Source organism: Aquarana catesbeiana, linkage group LG04 (genome assembly GCF_042186555.1).
Source record: "Aquarana catesbeiana isolate 2022-GZ linkage group LG04, ASM4218655v1, whole genome shotgun sequence".
In the NCBI taxonomy this organism is placed as follows: Eukaryota; Metazoa; Chordata; class Amphibia; order Anura; family Ranidae; genus Aquarana; species Aquarana catesbeiana.
In genome coordinates this window covers 35,277,929-35,296,924 of record NC_133327.1, presented here as the reverse complement: position 1 = coordinate 35,296,924, position 18,996 = coordinate 35,277,929, and the positions used below count along the sequence as shown (strand labels likewise).

Here is an 18,996-nt window from a genome sequence, read left to right as displayed (position 1 = left end):
GACACACAGCCATTAATGTCTAAACCGCTGGCAACAAAAGTGAGTACACCCCTAAGTGAAAATATTCAAATTGGGCCCAATTAGTCATTTTCCCTCTTTGTGTCATGTGACTCGTTAGTGTTACAAAGTCTCAGGTGTGAATGGGGAGCAGGTGTGTTAAATATGGTGTTATTGCTCTCACTCTCTCATACTGATCACTGGAAGTTTAACATGGCACCTCATGGCAAAGAACTCTCTGAGGTTCTGAAAAAAAAGAATTGTTGCTCTACATAAAGAAGGCCTAGGCTATAAGAAGATTGCCAAGACCCTGAAACTGAACTGCAGCACGGTGGCCAAGACCATACAGCGGTTTAACAGGACAGGTTCCACTCAGAACAGACGTTGCCATGGTTGACCAAAGAAGTTGAGTGCACGTGCTCAGCGTCATATCCAGAGGTTGTCTTTGGGAATTAGACGTATGACTGCTGCCAGCATTGCTGCAGAGGTTGAAGGGGTGGGGGGTCAGCCTGTCAGTGCTCAGACCATACACCGCACACTGCATCAAATTGGTCTGCATGACTGTCGTCCCAGAAGGAAGCCTCTTCTAAAGATAATGCACAAGAAAGCTCGCAAACAGTATGCTGAAGACAAGCAGACTAAGGACATGGATTACTGGAACCATGTCCTGTGGTCTGATGAGAGCAAGATAAACTTATTTGGTTCAGATGGTGTCAAGCGTGTGTGGCGGCAACCAGGTGAGGAGTACAAAGACAAGTGTGTCTTGCCTACAGTCAAGCATGGTGGTGGAAGTGTCATGGCCTGGGTCTACATGAGTGCTGCCGGTACTACAGTTCATTGAGGGAACCATGAATGCCAACATGTACTGTGACATACTGAAGCAGAGCATGATCCCCTCCCTTCGGAGACTGGGCCGCAGGGCAGTATTCCAACATGATAATGACCCCAAACACACCTACAAGACGACCACTGCCTTGCTAAAGAAGTTGAGGGTAAAGGTGATGGACTGGCCAAGCATATTTCCAGATCTAAACCCTATTGAGCATCTGTGGGGCATCCTCAAACGAAAGGTGGAGGAGCGCAAGGTCTCTAACATCCACAAGTGGAAGAGGACTCCAGTGGCAACCTGTGAAGCTCTGGTGAACTGCATGCCCAAGAGGGTTAAGGCAGTGCTGGAAAATATTGGTGGCCACACAAAATATTGACACTTTGGGCCCAATTTGGATATTCTAACTAAGGGGTGTACTCACGTTTGTTGCCAGCGGTTTAGACATTAATGGCTGTGTGTTGCGTTATTTTGAGGGGACAGCAAATTTACACTGTTATACAAGCTGTACACTTACTACTTTACATTGTAGCAAAGTGTAATTTCTTCAGTGTTGTCACATGAAAAGATATAATAAAATATTTACAAAAATGTGAGGGGTGTACTCACTTTTGTGAAATACTGTATAACGTGTAAGACTAGAAAATAAAATTTTTAAATGTTGATCAGGCTAACCTTAACTGTTTTGCTAAAAAAGAGCTATAAAGCTAAAGGTCATATTACACACACAGCTAAATGAGTCAGAAAAGTGACTTCTTCCTTTCCTTCCCTACTCTGGTCATTTGTTACTGAATGGAGTTTCAATTAAAACGAGTCACAAATGGAGAAACTAGTGCTGTTCTCTCTTTCAAAAACCTGGATTGCCTGGCAAAATAATTATCATGGTGCCTCTTGTATTACATGATCATTTCCAAAATAAACATTTTGTGTTAAAAGAAGTTGGGCTTCTTTTTTTATTCAAAAATCATACTTACCTAGGTGGATACAGAATCAGTCTGGTGCTGCATCTGTCCCCCTCCGGCTCTAAGACTGAGAACCGAGCGATTAAAGACCGCCGATCGCTCGGTGCTCAGAGCTTTGTGAGCAGAGCCGGTGATTGTCAGTCATTGGCTCTCTGCTCTGCCCCCCCCCACGCACACTGGAGTGCTGGGCTGTGGAGGGGGCTGGTACAGCTGGCTCAGGTTTGGCTGTACTTCCCCTTTAACAATAGAACATTATATTAACATTATTCTTTTTATAAACTTGTAAATGTAAAAATATACACTCACTGGCCACTTTATTAGGTGCACCTTGCTAGTACCGGATTGGACCTCCTTTTGTCTTCAGAACAGCCTTCATTCTTCGTGGCAAAGATTCAACAAGGTGTTGGAAACATTCCTCAGAGATTTTGGTCCATATTGACATGATAACATCACGTAGTTGCTGCAGATTTGTTGGCTGAACATCCATGATGCAAATATCCTGGGCAAGATGGATCCATGCTTTCATGTTGTTTACACCAAATTCTGACCCCCCCCCATCTGAATGCCACAGCTGAAATCGAAATTCATCAGATCAGGCAACGTTTTTCCAATCTTCTGTTGTCCAATTTTGTTGAGCCTGTGTGAATTGTAGCCTTGGTTTTCTTAGCTGACAGGAGTGGCACCCGGTGTAGTCTTCTGCTGCTGTAGCCCATCTGCTTCGAGGTTCGATGTGTTATGCATTCAGAGGTGTTATTTTGCATACCTTGGTTGTAACAAGAGGTTATTTGAGTTACTGTTGCCTTTCTATCATCTCAAACCAGTCTGCCCATTCTCCTCTGACCTCTGACATCAACAGGGCATTTTCGTCCACACAACGGCCGCTCACTGGATGTTTTCTCGTTTTTGGTCCATTCTCTGTAAACCCTAGAGATGGTTGTGTGTGAAACTCCCAGTAGATCAGCAATTTTTTAATACTCAGACCAGCCTGTCTGGCACCAACAACCATGCGATGTTCAAAGTCACTTAAATCCCCTTTATTCCCTATTCTGATGACCTGTTTGAATTTCAGCAATTCATCTTTACCACGTCTAGATGTCTAGTTGCATTGAGTTGCTGCCATTTATGTTACCAAGCAATTGAACAGCTGTACCTAATAAAGTGGCCGGTGAGTGTATATTATAAAATTGACCCAGTATCTTTATAGTTTTCTGCTAAAGAACACCGTCAGGCCAATATATAGGGATATTGTGTATTTGTACCCTAAATTATTTTATGTACCTAAAATATGTTTCTGTATTTTGCTGCCACATGCTGGTTGAAAGATGAAATCGGTCTTGCAATAGGTGTGACTACACTAATGAACTGATAAACCAGTAATATGAAAATAGTTCATCCGCCTCCCCCGCACAGTGCCCACAGCTTACAAATCTTCTTTTTACATTAAAACACTGCCACTATATACCTTTTTGGATGATCTGTATACCACGGTTACATGATAAACTGCAGTGTTTCTCCAGTGCTGAGAGTTCAGGTGGGAGGAGATTTCCACGACAGCCTTTATACACGCCCACATGTGTGATGTCAATATCATGTGACCTGACTATCTCTGAGAACAAGTAACTGTTCTCTCTAGCATAAAAGACACAACTGAGCATGTGCAGGTCGGCTATGTGCTACTCTGCCTATGTTAGCTGGCCTTCCCCAGATAGACAGCGCAGGAAGGGGAGGATCTATGCATACAGGATAAAACAGCCTTTTTACACAATGCAGAGCATTAACCCCTTAAGTTCCACAGTGAGTATAACAAGCATGCTATTCGCATATACAGACTGATTTTACTGTTGTGGGTTTAGTAACATTTTAAGTAATTCAGCGAGCAGACAGGAGTTGGAGTAGTCTGCAGATCTGCAGCCTCTGAAATGTGTTGTCTTCCTTCTAATTCCGGATGCATTGGAAAGGGATGTACATGACTGTAAATAGTATTTTTAAGGTTTTTTAAAGTAACATAAAACATCTATAGTTTAGTGTTAATGTTCCTTTAGTATATCATTTTTTGATACCATGATACTTCTTTGCAGATTGAAGCCTGGGGACCCTTCGACTTAGTACTTGGAGCAAGTCCGTGTAATGATCTTTCTGCGGTCAACCCAAATCGTAAAGGCCTTTATGGTATACCAGTCATTATTCGTTTTATAGTGCCCCTCGATTATGAACTGTGTCTTTAAAATGGTTGTAAGCCCTTACCCAGTGAAGTGACTAGACTTAGGTGATGCACAGAGATGAAACAAATCTTCCTATATAAGTTGCACCTGCTTATCTGCAGCCCTCTTTCCTCTACATCAGTTCAAAATGCATAATTTCTACAGCTAGTCTGAGATTTCAAAAAGCAGGGGGCAAAGATCTGAAGTTACACTCTGCAGAGTTCAGTGAGGAGAGCTCTAAGAGCTGATTGGAGTGAAGCCCCCCCCTTAACACAGTACACAGGAACAGAGCTGAGGCTGTCAATCACAGGCTGTATTTCCATACCCGCTGACGAAGTCCTGCCCATAGGACGTAACACGTACAGGGGAGGAGTTACGTATGACGTCACCATTTCCATGGTTGGAAACTTTTGTATATGCCTTCACGCCTGCACTTGGCTTTAAGTGCTATGTTTGTAAGTACATTTTATTATCATCGATTGGAATAAATGTTTTAAAACGGAGAGCATTAGATCCCTTTTTTATGATTTCATATCCATCATTTGATTGGATCGTTTTACCGCTGCCAGACTGCAGGATATCGATTCCCCAGGGTGTGGGATACATGTTATGTGATCTATTCAGGTCGAATGCTGGAGGTGAGAGGCTAGCTCTACTTCTGGTGGACGGGCGGCACTCACTCTCGTCACTGTTTTGTCTGATATCAAGAACTGTGCCCACGAATGTGAACATCTTTTTACTTGGACTTTTATATGTTATATTTGCGCTGCACTGATTTTGCTATATATCATTTTCGAGGCTTGATTGAATTATCCTTGTAGTGTACAGCTAGCATATTTTTACTATAGTTGTTTTCATCTGCGCTGAATATTTATTGTTATTTGTGTATTCTGGAGCTCCCTCCCTTGCCATCTCTGTAGAGCTAGCCCTGTAGGAGCCGCTGAATAGGATGGGTTACTTGTTTCATTCCTGGACCTCCTCAAAAACCTCTGACACGCTAGGTTGAATGTATAAACCTGCAATAGCACTGAAAATCACTCAAAGAAGCACTAGGAACTCAGCAGTAATGCCAAAGAAACAAGCACTGAGCAAGTTAGCAAAAACAAGCTTAATATATTGGTACTAAACAAAGTTGGTAACACAGAAAGCATAAAGTTGAATCAACAATGGTAGTAACACCTTTTTAGCATACAGAATGATCAGTGGTAAGGACTAAGCATTAGATAATAATTGGTGTCCAGATCAGCCTAAACAGTAGCAAGGCCACATGAGCAGCAGTGAGCAGTAATAAAACTTAAACTACCAAATATAGGAACTATACTGCCAGAGTGCATCAATGTCAGTTATGCTGGACTAGACTGACTGGTATGTACTGTCTGTGAGAAAATGGTAGAAAGGGGAAATAGGAACAAAAAGGGGTTTGTATGATGATTTTAACTGGAGGGGCAGTTCATTAAATTGTTCTTCTGCTGGCTTTTGTTGGGGCCCTTTGAGAAGAGGAGGAGTCGTTTGTAAGTCAGATGTTTGAAAATAGTCGACCACCTGTATATACTATACGGCCTGCCCTATATACTCTGCGGAAAATTGTTAAACAGTTGCAGAAACAGGGGCAGAAAAATTGGGCCTTTGGTGGTGCCACAGCACTGTAAGCCCTCACAGTTACTCTTGGTGGGCGCAGGAACAGGCCCTGCTGTGAAATATTATATCAAGAAGTATAATTACATGCCACTGTTAAACAGGGGCAGAAAACTTGGGCCTTTGGTGGTGGTGCCACAACACTGTAAGCCCTCACAGTTACTCTTGGTGGGAGCAGGAATGGGCCCTGCTGTGAAATATTAGATCAAAAATTATAATTACACACCCCTGTTAAATAGGGGCAGAAAAATTGGGCCTTAGGCGGTGGTGGTGCCACAACACTGTAACCCCTCATAGATTCTCTTGTTGAGCGCAGGAACCAGCCCTGCTTTGAAATATTAGAGCAAAAATTGTAATTACATGCCCCTGTTAAACAGGAGCAGAAAAATTGGGCCTTTGGTGGTGGTACAACACTGTAAAGCCTCACAGATACTCTTGTTGAGTGCAGGAACGAGCCCTGCTGTTAAATATTTGAACAAAAATTGTAATTACGCACCCCTGTTAAACAGGGGCAGAAAAATTGGGCCTTAGGCAGTGGTGGTGGTGTCCTGAACCTAAAATATTCTTAGAAGCTATCATAATGAAGATTGAGTAGGAATAGGATAGTCACTTAGCATAATAGGATAGTCACTCAGCATAGGCAGTCTTCAAGGGATCCCACATACATAGAAAAATCAATCGGTTACATCAGCAACAGGTGCTTGGTAGCTGGTGATCCAAGACTTATATATTTTTATGAATGTGAGCCGATCAACAGAGTCTGTGGACATGCGCACTCTCTGATCGGTTACAAAGCCTCCAACAGCACTGAATGTGCATTCAGAAAAAACGCTGGATGCAGGACAGGCCAGTAGCTCAATTGCATATTGAGCAAGCTCTGGCCAGTGGTCCATCCTCAAGACCCAGTAACCCAGTGAATGTTCTGTTGGAAAGGTCTCTAAGTCTGATCTTGCCCCTAGATATTCCTGCACCATGTAATTCAGATGCTGGCGATGGTTGCTGGAACCGATTAGACCTTGGCGCTGAGGACTGAAGAATTGTCTGAAGGCATTGGTCAGCTGGCCACCTTCTCCACCGCTCTTTCTGTGACTGAATGAAGCCTCAGCAACACATTGTCCAGCACCAGGAAATTGTAACATCCCAAGCTCTAGAAACACATTGCACAAACCTTTCTGCAAGGCCTCCCGAAGATGTTTCATCCTCTTCTCCCTCTGAAAAGGCTGGATAAATTCTTCAACCTTACCATTGTAACGTGGATCAAGAAGGTTTGCCAGTCAGTAATGATCCCTCTCTTTGATACCAAAAATCCTAGGGTCCTGTCGCAGGCTTTGCAGGATCAGGGAGGCCATGCAGCATAAGTTTGCAGATGCATTCGATCCCGAGTCCTGTGGGTCACTAAGGATCACGCAAACACCGCCTCCCAGCCACGTACAACTCCATGGGTTTCTGGGGACTGAAAATGATCCCTTGAAGACTGCTGCTGATGCTGAGTGTTATCCTCCACCTCCATGCTGACACAATCCTCCTCCTCCTCTTCTTCTTCCTGTGTGATCAGCGGGCCCACAGGAATGCTATCTGGATAAAGGGGGCATTGAGGAAGTGCTCCCCTTCCTCCCGCTATTCTGCCTCAAGTGCCCTGTCCATTATTCCACGAAGCATGTGCTCCAACAGAAAGACAAGAGGGACAGTACCAGTGATGCATGCACTGTCACTGCTCCCCATCCTCGTGGCCTCCTCAAATGGTGACAGGACAGTGCGTGCATCCTTGATCAGTAGCCACTGGCATGGCGAAAAAAAAGCCAAGCTCCCCTGACCCTGTCCTGGTGTCATACTCACACAGGTACTCATTGATGGCTCTCTGCTGCATGTGCAGCCGCTGCAGCATTGCCATTGTTGAGTTCCACCTGGTGGGCATGTCACAAATGAGATGATTCTTGGGCAGGTTGCATTCCCTTTGAAGGTCAGCCAGCCGAGCACTGGCATTATATGACCAGCGGAAATGACCACAGACTTTCCTGGCCTGCCTCAGGAGATCCCGTAAGCCGGGTACCTGCTCAAGTACTGCTGCACTACCAAATTCAGGATGTGAGTCAAACAGGGAACATGGGTCAAGTGTCCCTGTCGGAGGGCAGGGAGGAGGTTGGTGCCATTGTCGCATACAACCATTCCTGGCTGAAGCTGGCGTGGCGTCAACCACCTCTGAGCCTGCCCCTGCAGAGCTGACAGAATCTCTGCCCCAGTGTGGCTCCTGTCCCCTAAGCAGACCAACTCAAGCACCGCATGGCATCTTTTTGCCTGAGTGCTTGCATAGCCCCTTGAACGCCTATGGAGCACCACTGGTTCAGAGGACAAATCTGCAGAGGAAGAGGCCATGGAGGAAGAAGAAGAAGAGGAGGGGGTGGAGGAGAGAGCTGTGGCAGAATCACCACTAGCATTTTGGAGGTGTGGTGGCGGAACAAGCTCCAACAATATTGAACCCTGTCCTGCATCCTTCCCAGCTGCCAGCAGAGTTACCCAGTGCGCTGTGAAAGAAAGGTAACGTCTCTGTCCATGCCTGCTGGACCATGAGTCAGCGGTAATATGCACCTTACTGCTGACTGCCCTCTCCAACAAGGCCAAGACATTGCCTTCCACATGCTGGTAGAGAGACGGAATGGCAGAGACGGGGGCAGAGTTTACCAGCTGAAAAGGCAGCAGTTGCAGTGCTAGCAATTTGGCCAAACTAGCATTCAGACACTGAGCATGTGGATGGCTGGGACCGAATTTCTTTCGACGGTTTAGCAACTGGGGCAGGGAAATTTGCCTGCTAAAATCGGATGTTTGTACCGCTAGCAGATTGGCTGCAAGTACTTGGGACACCTATTTCTATACCTTCATTCCTCTCAGTGCAGGTTTCTGAGAGGACTGGAAGTATAGTGGGGTTGGAGATCCCAGCTGATGAGGAGCAAAGAGAGGTCCGCCTTGCTCTTTGATGTGGGTCTTTTAAGTGCTTTTGCCAACGGACTACATGGGAGGTCGTCATATGTCTGGTCAAGCATGTGGTGCCCAAGCGGCTGCTGTTTTGGCCACTCTTGATACGCTTCAGACATATGTTGCAAACAGCAACAGTGCGATCAGCTGCACACGTGTCAAAAAAGGCCCACACCAAAGAACTTTTCAAAATATGCGGGGAGTCAGCAGCGCCCTGCACCTGCTTAGCTCTGCGGTGTGATGCAATAGGGTGGCTGCCCTTAAGCTGCCCCCTGGAGGGCATCCTGCCTCGTTGGAGATGTGCCTCCTCCTCCTCTCTTCTATTAGGCACCCAAGTAGAGTCAGTGACCTCATCATCCCCTCCCTCCTCGTCACTGGAGCAAACTTGGCAGTATGCTGCAGCTGGGGGAACATGACTGCCAGTTTCTTGTCCTTCTTGGGCATCCCCTCTCTCTAGGCTCATGTTACTCCCTTCCTCAACCTGGGTACCATCATCAGAGCCTTCAAATCACTGCGCATCCTCCTGCAGCATGTACCTGACACTGTGGTCGAATAGTTTGGGGGACTCCTCCGTGCATGACGGTGGGGCTAGGGAAGGAGTAACTGTTGACATGGAGCCGATGGAATAGGCCGCTTTGGCAGCTGCATTGGCAGGCAAACTACTCTGAGCCTGGATGACGGAGGATGAGGATGGCTTTGTTATCCATTTCACCAACTCTTCTGCATGTTGTGGCTCAATAACATGGCCAGCTGCAGAAAAAAAGGACAAGCTTGCCCCACGGCCACATGCTGAGAATGCACCGTGTCCATGACCAGCACTGTTGACTGTAGTCACAGAGCCTGCTTGCCCTCTTTTAGTGGCCTGTGAGCGTCTGCCTCTCCTTGGTGGCCTTCTGGACATGCTGTATATTTTGCTTAGCAAAACCACACTACACTGTATTGTGTACAGTGTACACCACCAGAAAAGTAGTAGCAACTGCACTAGGAGTGCATGGTACTGTGTACATCACCAGAAGTGTAATAGCAACTATGGGTGCACTGTATTGTGTACTGTGTACACCACCAGAAAAGTTGTAGTAGCTGCACTATGGGTGCACGGTACTGTGTACACCACCAGAAGTGTAATAGCAACTATGGTTGCACTGTATTGTGTACTGTGTACACCGCCAGTAAAGTAGTAGCAACTGCACTATGGTTGCACGGTTCTGTGTACACCAACAGAAGTGTAATAACAACTATGGGTGCACTGTATTGTATACTGTGTACAACGCCAGAAAAAGTAGTAGCAACTGCACTATGGGTGCATGGTACTGTGTACACCAGAGATAAAGAAAAAACTGCGCTGGAACAAATTTAACAAAAAGCTGCAACACAAGGTGGGATACAAACAAATGCAAATGTAGAACAGAAATAGCTGCGCTCAATACCTAAACCCTTAACATAAATAATGACTCAAAAATTTTCCCAAAACAGTGAATGTAGTATATAAGTTGTAAATACGTGTTAAAAATAAAAATACAGTCTTTAGTAGATATCGACTTGTGGTCAATTCCAAGCGTGACTTTTCTTTGCAAACCAAATGTGACTTTGCTTGTAAACCCACCACCGTATAGATTGTGCGCTTACCAGGTAACACACAAGTAATGCCTGTGGCTAACACCAAGCCAGGGCCTTTTCCTCAATAGAGTTCCGCTCTCATCCGATCCCTGTGTCCGTGGAGGGATATCCCGGATCCGACAGGAGCCCGAAATTCTGATGGAAGCTTGTATGCAGCTCAGTATATGGTGGATCAGGTGTGGCTGTGTGGTTGGAGGTAGAAGAAGGCCTATGATGGCCGTGTGTTCAGGATGTGTTCTCAGTCTCCATCCTGAACACACGACCACCAAGTCGAAATCTACTAAAGACTGTATTTTTATTTTTTATTTTTTTATTTTTAACATGTATTTACAACTTATATACTACATTCACTGTTTTGGTAAAATTTTTGAGTCATTATTTATGTTAAGGGTTTAGGTATTGAGCGCAGCTATTTTTGTTCTACTGTGTATACCGCCTGAAGTATAAAAAGTACACCAGGAATGGCCTGCAGTCAGATATAGGCCTAGCTACACTGGATGCAGTGTGTGTGTGTGTGTGTGTGTGTATATATATAACTGACTGTGTGTGTGTGTGTATGTATGTGTATATATATATATATATATATATATATATATATATATATATATATATATATATAAAATCTTAAATACACTGCAGCTAACTAAATGACCTGCCTGCCTGCTCAATCTAAATCACTCTCTCTCAGTCCACAGCAACAACACACTACACAGGGCCGCCGTGCTATATAGTGTGGGGCGTGGACTTAGTCCCCCGTGCCATAATTGGCCAAAGGCACCTCATACAGCAATGCACTGCGATCCCGCAGTGTATTATGGGGCATTACGCAGCACTCGAATTTGCCGCAAACGCCTCACAATGTTCGTTTTTCAATGAACGGGCGAACACCCGATGTTCGAGTCGAACTCATGTTCGATCCCAACATAAAGCTCATCCCTAAAAGTGACTCATACAGATAACAGAGAAACAAAACAGCGGCCCAAAATGACATTCAGTCAGTGCTCTGGTCAAGGACAAGTACACTCTATAGTGGGATATGCTTTGCATTTTAGAGGTAACTGAAAGGGGTTGTAAACCCTCATATTTTTTCACCTTAATGCATCCTATGCATTAAGGTTAAAAAACTTCTGTAACTGAGCAGCCCCCCAGCCCCCCCATTTTACTCACCTGAGCCTGTTCCTTCCCTCGCCGGAGAGGCGCTTTACCTCTCTGGCCGGGGTTCTCGGCTCTTGATTGGATAGATTGATGGCAGCGTAGCCATTGGCTCCCGCTGCTGTCAATCAAATCCAATGATGTGGGCGCCGGGGGGCGGGGTCGAGTCCAGCATTCTGTGTCTATGGACGCAAATGCTGGATTGGGAGCGTGCCTGCACGCTAACCCCCAGGGAGAGCGCTTCTCCCAGGGGGTTTATCGATGCGGGGAGGAGCCGCGAGCGCTGTTGGGGGACCCCAGAAGACGGTGATCGGGGCCACTATGTGCAAAAAGAACTGCACAGTGGAGGTAAGTATGACGTTTCTTGTTTTGTTTTTTTTTTAACCAAGGGTTTACAACCCTTGAATTGCATGCACAGGGTTCACCTGTCCTAAAGCTCTTTGAGACTGAAGGTTGAAAGCAGTAGTTGATTATAACAACTGGTGGCCACCTGACACCACATATTACAGGGTGGCCCATGGGAATGCTAGAAAAGTTCTATACTTTGGTACTCTTCATAGTAAGACATGTTTAGCCTCGCAATTATTTTTCCATAAGGTGATCATCAATGATTTCCTCTGTGTTGCTCTCAGTAAAAGTTTCCTTTAAAATATTTGAATGATCATGCACTGTAGGGTTGAGTTACTAAAGGCAAATAAAATTAATGCATTTTGCAAGTTTAGTTGCTCCAAAATGAGGGGAAGCTCTGCTAATTTCCATCATCCAATCATGTGCAAGCAAAACTTTTTTTTTTAAATCTTCCTTGCATGTGATTGGGTATTCTTTGCAAAGTGAAGCTTCACCTCATTTACTAAGCTCTGGAGCAACTGCACTTGCAAAGTACACGGTCCATTTGCCTTATTTGTTTCCAACATCATATGAGTAATTTATAAAGAGTATATGTCTACATTAAATCCAAATCAAAATTCCAACCCTGCATTCCAAATCCTGTTGGACTGTTCCACCTAATCTATTTCAAGGCATAAATATTTCTGCATGATCTAAATAAACTGTCGGGAGGCCGTTGAATTAAAAACAGTATGGGGAATACAGTTCAAATAATCTATGTTTGGGAGGGGTGGTACCAACACAGTTGCCCCCCCCATCTTTATTTTCCAGTTGTTTTGATTCCCTCTTTACATCCCATACAGAATAATGTGACTTTGTTTCCCATAAATTTGTGAACATTATTTTATTTACCATCTGTGGCTGGTAGGGGTAGCGGTTTTATTATGCCCCACTCCCTTTGCTGATCTTTCTTACTACTATGTTGTGAACAGGCTGCTGTAGTGTGTCAGAGGTCTAGCAGTAGATATTAGTGATCCTTATTTTTTTTACTAGGGTCCTGTAAAAGTTTCAAAAAATGAAAAATCATTGTGGGTATTGTGTAGATGGTTGTTCCTTTTTGCTGTGTTTAAAGCCAAGCTCTGTCATTTTATCACTTCACAATAGTTTGTTTGGACCAAGTGGGTCCAAATGAACTATTCCCTTCGCTAACAGATTTGCCTGCTGTGAATGCTGTATAAACAGTATGTAGTATACTGTGTTCTGGCAGCCAACCAGAGGTTGCATTGTATTCATTCAGAAAATACAAAGCTTCCTGGGAATGGCTGAGCAGTTCTCAGCCCAACTTGATTTTGTTCTGGGAGCAGGGTAGGAATAAAATATGACCTGGGAAATGTAGAAGGCCCAGCAAATACCATATAGAAAATTTGAACTTAGACTTACAAATTACAGTTTAGACACAGAGAAGCATGTAGACTGCCATTGCCCACTTTTTCTTTTGAAACGACTGGTTGCCTGGCTGTCTTGTGGAACCAGAGGCTTTAGTGTTTTGAGTTATACTTGCTGCATGCTCGTCCCAAATGGGTGACTCCACAATCCTAAAGCCAGGGATACCCAGAAAAACTTGCATTTTCATAAAAAGGTCAGCAATGGTTGCCTCTTTAAGCCTATTGGTCATAGACTACCCTGATCCATCACATTTTGTACATTTTCCCAATGAACAGGGGGAAGCGGACAGCTGTTTTTTGATTTTCCTCTGCTGCACAAAGTAAGGCCAAAGCCAGGAGATGACCGAGCCTTCTTTTGGCTCTTTGAGAATGTTGTGTCAATGAACAGGCAGTTCAGCAGAGCCATTACCCAGCACTTGGAGGTAAGTTGGGCCCATTGGTCTTATGCTTTCTGGTACCATTAGCTTCTTCCTTTGGTCCATTAAGGAGACAATTGAAAGTGTTTTGTTATATCTGTTTGATAAGTATAAAGAAAATACCTGTTGATCCTGCCAGAAACCCAGTACTGTCCTGTGCACCGTTATCTCAAATAATAATATCAGAGGAGATATTCAGATTGCGGGTCCCCCCCACCCTTCCCCCCAATGTTATGGGGATGAGGAGACAGGGAGGTGTTCTGTAGTCCGAATATACTTCCTGTTCTAAGATGACATCTCAGTTCCTCTATGGGTACAGTACAGTTGACAGTACAGGTGAGCGTAGCCATCAAAGGACAGGAAGTGTGGCAGAACAGAACAGATTTTTTCCTCCTTCTGTCTCTTTATTTGATATAAGGAAAATGTAAATCTCAGATATGAATTCAAAAAGATATACAGTATGTTAGGGAGAGAGAGGTACATGTGGAAAAATAATTGGAAATGTGGATTTTATTATATGTCATCTTAAGGTATATTAATTAATGATTATACCGGGAAAATTAATGGATGTGATTTTAACGGCACCAAGAGAAAATTACAGTAAAGTAATTTTCTCTTGGTGCTGCTAAAATCCCATCCATTAATTTTTTCGGCATTATAACTGTAGGGATGTGGCATCATTAGAAAAGGGTACTTCTGACACAATTGTGTTGAATTAATGATTAAATGTTAAGAGCCTGTTAACACCTTGGTGTTTTGGTGCGTTGTGTTAGTGCATGTTTCTTTTTTGGGGGGGTTCTTTTTTTTTTTTTTTGTATGTGCTAGTAAGATACTGTATTTATATGTGGAATTAGGATTGTATTTGTATTATTTGATGTTAAATTATAAGTTTAGAAAAAAAAAAGACAAAAAAAATGAATGGGCTGGCAACCCATATGGCCAAAAAAAATGATGTATGCCATTTTTTGGCAATGTAGTACATCACAACACATGGTAGTGCATAAACAGTTGCTAATGGAACTGGTGTCCCCAGTGGAAGATTCCTCCTCTATTCCTGTTACAGTGAGATTTCAAAATCTTGGATCCTCTCTCAATTTCAGTCCTGCTAACAATGATCACCAAGACAAGTGGGTGGGGGGCACAGACATCAATAAAAAATTAACACTGTGTGTAAATTCACTCTTACAGGCAGGATTGTTCAATGATAGCACCTAAGACCTCTACTGAGCCCCTTGTCTCTCTAATAATCAAAATGCTATTAAACACTATTTCATAATAACCAATTGGATCGAATGTTATTAAATCTGATATTTAATCTGCTTATAGTTTTTCTTCCTTGCCCCCATTATCACTCTAATTATTTTCATTACATATCTTATTTTAGATCCAGATATGTCATCATAGGGACTCTGTGCCTCAATATACAATGCAGGCAGGTCATGGCTGGTAAAAGGGGCTGGCGAGGCGCTGTACATAGCTTCCTGAAAACATCACAGCACCCTACCCTCAGCCCTCTTGGATCCAATAGGATCTTGTGTACCTTTTGGCAGTCAGGATTACAAATCATGCAATATAGTTTTCCTTGCTTTTCTTCTGCATAAGAGATATTGCTAGCAGGAAGAAGTGGAGGGTGCAGATGCATTGTTAGCAAGGGTGTAAGGTACAGGGTTAAGGAAACGAAAGTAAAAATAATTGCAGGTTTAGTGACTTTATCATTACCTTATAACTAGGGATGAGCTTCGAGTTCGAGTCGAACTCATGTTCTACTCGAACATTGGCTGTTCGCAAGTTCGCCGAACAGCGAACAATTTGGGGTGTTCGCGGCAAATTCGAATGCCGCGGAACACCCTTTAAAAGTCTATGGGAGAAATCAAAAGTGCTAATTTTAAAGGCTTATATGCAAGTTATTGTCATAAAAAGTGTTTGGGGACCTGGGTCCTGCCCCAGGGGACATGGATCAATGCAAAAAAAAGTTTTAAAAACGGACGTTTTTTCAGGAGCAGTGATTTTATTAATGCTTAAAGTCAAACAATAAAAGTGTAATATCCCTTTAAATTTCGTACCTGGGGGGTGTCTATAGTATGCCTGTAAAGGGGCGCATGTTTCCCGTGTTTAGAACAGTCTGACAGCAAAATGACATTTTGAAGGAAAAAACTCATTTAAAACTACCGCGGCTATTGCATTGCCGACAATACACATAGAAGTTCATTGATAAAAACGGCATGGGAATTCCCCACAGGGCAACCCCGAACCAAAATTAAAAAAAAAAAATGATGTGGGGGGTCCCCCTAAATTCCATACAAGGCCCTTCGGGTCTGGTATGGATATTAAGGGGAACCCCAGCCAAAATTTAAAAAAAAAATTGACGTGGGGTTCCCCCTAAATTCCATACCAGACCCTTCAGGTCTGGTATGGATTTTAAGGGGAACCCCGCGCCAAAAAAAAAAAAAAAAAACGGCGTGGGGTCCCCCTAAAAATCCATACCAGACCCTTATCCGAGCACGCAACCTGGCAGGCCGCAGGAAAAGAGGGGGGGACGAGAGTGCGGCCCCCCCCCCCTCCTGAACCGTACCAGGCCACATGCCCTCAACATTGGGAGGGTGCTTTGGGGTAGCCCCCCAAAGCACCTTGTCCCCATGTTGATGAAGACAAGGGCCTCATCCCCACAACCGTGGCCGGTGGTTGTGGGGGTCTGCGGGCGGGGGGCTTATCGGAATCTGGAAGCCCCCTTTACCAAGGGGACCCCCAGATCCCGGCCCCCCCCCTGTGTGAAATGGTAAGGGGTTACTTACCCCTACCATTTCACTAAAAAACTGTCAAAAATGTTAAAAATGACAAGAGACAGTTTTTGACAATTCCTTTATTTAAATGCTTCTTCTTTCTTCCTTCATCTTCTTCTTCTTCTGGTTCTTCTGGCTCTTCTGGTTCTTCCTCCGGCGTTCTCGTCCAGCATCTCCTCCGCGGCGTCTTCTATCTTCTTCTCCTCGGGCCGCTCCGCACCCATGGCATGGGGGGGAGGCTCCCGCTCTTCTCTTCATCTTCTTCTTCATCTTCATCTTCTTCTTCATCTTCTTCTTCTTCTTCTCTTCTTCATCTCTTCTTCCTTCTTCATTTCTTCTGCGGGCCGCTCCGCATCCATGCATGGAGGGAGGCTCCCGCTGTGTGACGGCGTCTCTTCGTCTGACGGTTCTTAAATAACGGGGGGCGGGGCCATCCGGTGACCCCGCCCCCCCCTCTGACGCACGGTGAATTGACGGGACTTCCCTGTGACGTCACGGGGAATGCCACAGGGAAGTCCCGTCATGTCCCGTGCGTCAGAGGGGGGCGGGGTCACCGGGTGGCCCCGCCCCCCGTTATTTAAGAACCGTCAGACGAAGAGACGCCGTCACACAGCGGGAGCCTCCCTCCATGCATGGATGCGGAGCGGCCCGCAGAAGAAATGAAGAAGGAAGAAGAGATGAAGAAGAGAAGAAGAAGAAGAAGATGAAGAAGAAGATGAAGAAGAAGATGAAGAGAAGAGCGGGAGCCTCCCCTCATGCCATGGGTGCGGAGCGGCCCGAGGAGAAGAAGATAGAAGACGCCGCGGAGGAGATGCTGGACGAGAACGCCGGAGGAAGAACCAGAAGAGCCAGAAGAACCAGAAGAAGAAGAAGATGAAGGAAGAAAGAAGAAGCATTTAAATAAAGGAATTGTCAAAAACTGTCTCTTGTCATTTTTAACATTTTTGACAGTTTTTTAGTGAAATGGTAGGGGTAAGTAACCCCTTACCATTTCACACAGGGGGGGGGCCGGGATCTGGGGGTCCCCTTGGTAAAGGGGGCTTCCAGATTCCGATAAGCCCCCCGCCCGCAGACCCCCACAACCACCGGCCACGGTTGTGAGGATGAGGCCCTTGTCTTCATCAACATGGGGACAAGGTGCTTTGGGGGGCTACCCCAAAGCACCCTCCCAATGTTGAGGGCATGTGGCCTGGTACGGTTCAGGAGGGGGGGGGGGCCGCACTCTCGTCCCCCCCTCTTTTCCTGCGGCCTGCCAGGTTGCGTGCTCGGATAAGGGTCTGGTATGGATTTTTAGGGGGACCCCACGCCGTTTTTTTTTTTTTTTTTTGGCGCGGGGTTCCCCTTAAAATCCATACCAGACCTGAAGGGTCTGGTATGGAATTTAGGGGGAACCCCACGTCAATTTTTTTTTTAAATTTTGGCTGGGGTTCCCCTTAATATCCATACCAGACCTGAAGGGCCTTGTATGGAATTTAGGGGGACCCCCACATCATTTTTTTTTTTTAATTTTGGTTCGGGGTTGCCCTGTGGGGAATTCCCATGCCGTTTTTATCAATGAACTTCTATGTGTATTGTCGGCAATGCAATAGCCGCGGTAGTTTTAAATGAGTTTTTTCCTTCAAAATGTCATTTTGCTGTCAGACTGTTCTAAACACGGGAAACATGCGCCCCTTTACAGGCATACTATAGACACCCCCCAGGTATGAAATTTAAAGGGATATTACACTTTTATTGTTTGACTTTAAGCATTTTTAAAATCACTGCTCCTGAAAAAACGGCCGTTTTTAAAACTTTTTTTTGCATTGATCCATGTCCCCTGGGGCAGGACCCAGGTCCCCAAACACTTTTATTGACAATAACTTGCATATTAGCCTTTAAAATTAGCACTTTTGATTATTCATGTTCGTGTCCCATAGACTTTAACGGTGTTCGCGTGTTCGAACGAATTTTTTTCCTGTTCGCATGTTCTGGTGCGAACCGAACAGGGGGGTGTTCGGCTCATCCCTACTTATAACTCCATCCTGCCTTTGCATTAGCTTGGAGTTCCTTTCTAATATATTCTCCTCCTTGCAGATCAAGCCAGTTCCAATTGATGCCAGCAAAGTCTCACCTGCCCACAGACCACGCTACTATTGGGGAAACCTGCCGGGTATGGACAGGTGGGCGAGACTCCGACAGCAGCTGAATGAATAAAGTTCGGCATAAACTTTCCAAAGAAGTTGCAGCCTTTAGGGCAGCAGATAATCCTCAAAGCTCTTTAAAGATTGGCTGTGCATGAGTTTATAATTTTTATTACTGGTCTAACCATGTTGTATCACGGTCACGTGATAGTTTATTTTTTATTTTAATTTTTTTGATATGTTCAAAGAGAGATCACACAAATACTTATAAGTATACCATTTATTAAAAGTAATGACAGATAAACATAAAGAAAATATAACAATAATATTTAACTAAAGATGCTGTTTCGCCACAGAGCCCTGCCAATGATAGCGTGGCGATTGACCAGGTTCAGACACATGCCTAATTACAGTTCTGAGTGAGACTAAATGTTCCAAGTGATAACTGTAGTATTAAGACATGTGTGTTAGGAATAGACAAGCCCCAAGCCAACTCCCTTTGTAAGCAACAATAAGAACCCTTAAAGGAGTTGTAAAGACAGAAGGTT

At 44.6% G+C, this 18,996-nt stretch overlaps 1 protein-coding gene across 23 annotated transcripts in view; it reads left to right on the top strand.

Moving 5' to 3' along the window:
- DNMT3A (DNA methyltransferase 3 alpha) overlaps nucleotides 1-18,996 on the top strand; it is a 201,555-nt gene that overhangs the window by 109,180 nt on the left and 73,379 nt on the right. For 20 of the 23 annotated variants that reach the window (XM_073625003.1, XM_073625002.1, XM_073625001.1 and 17 more), the window contains 3 exons: nucleotides 3,864-3,954; nucleotides 13,409-13,554; nucleotides 18,402-18,487. In XM_073625003.1, coding sequence (XP_073481104.1) covers nucleotides 3,864-3,954; nucleotides 13,409-13,554; nucleotides 18,402-18,487 — 323 coding nt within the window. The remainder of the gene's footprint in view (nucleotides 1-3,863; nucleotides 3,955-13,408; nucleotides 13,555-18,401; nucleotides 18,488-18,996) is intronic. The other 3 variants (XM_073625020.1, XM_073625019.1, XM_073625018.1) reach the window with 1 other exon arrangement.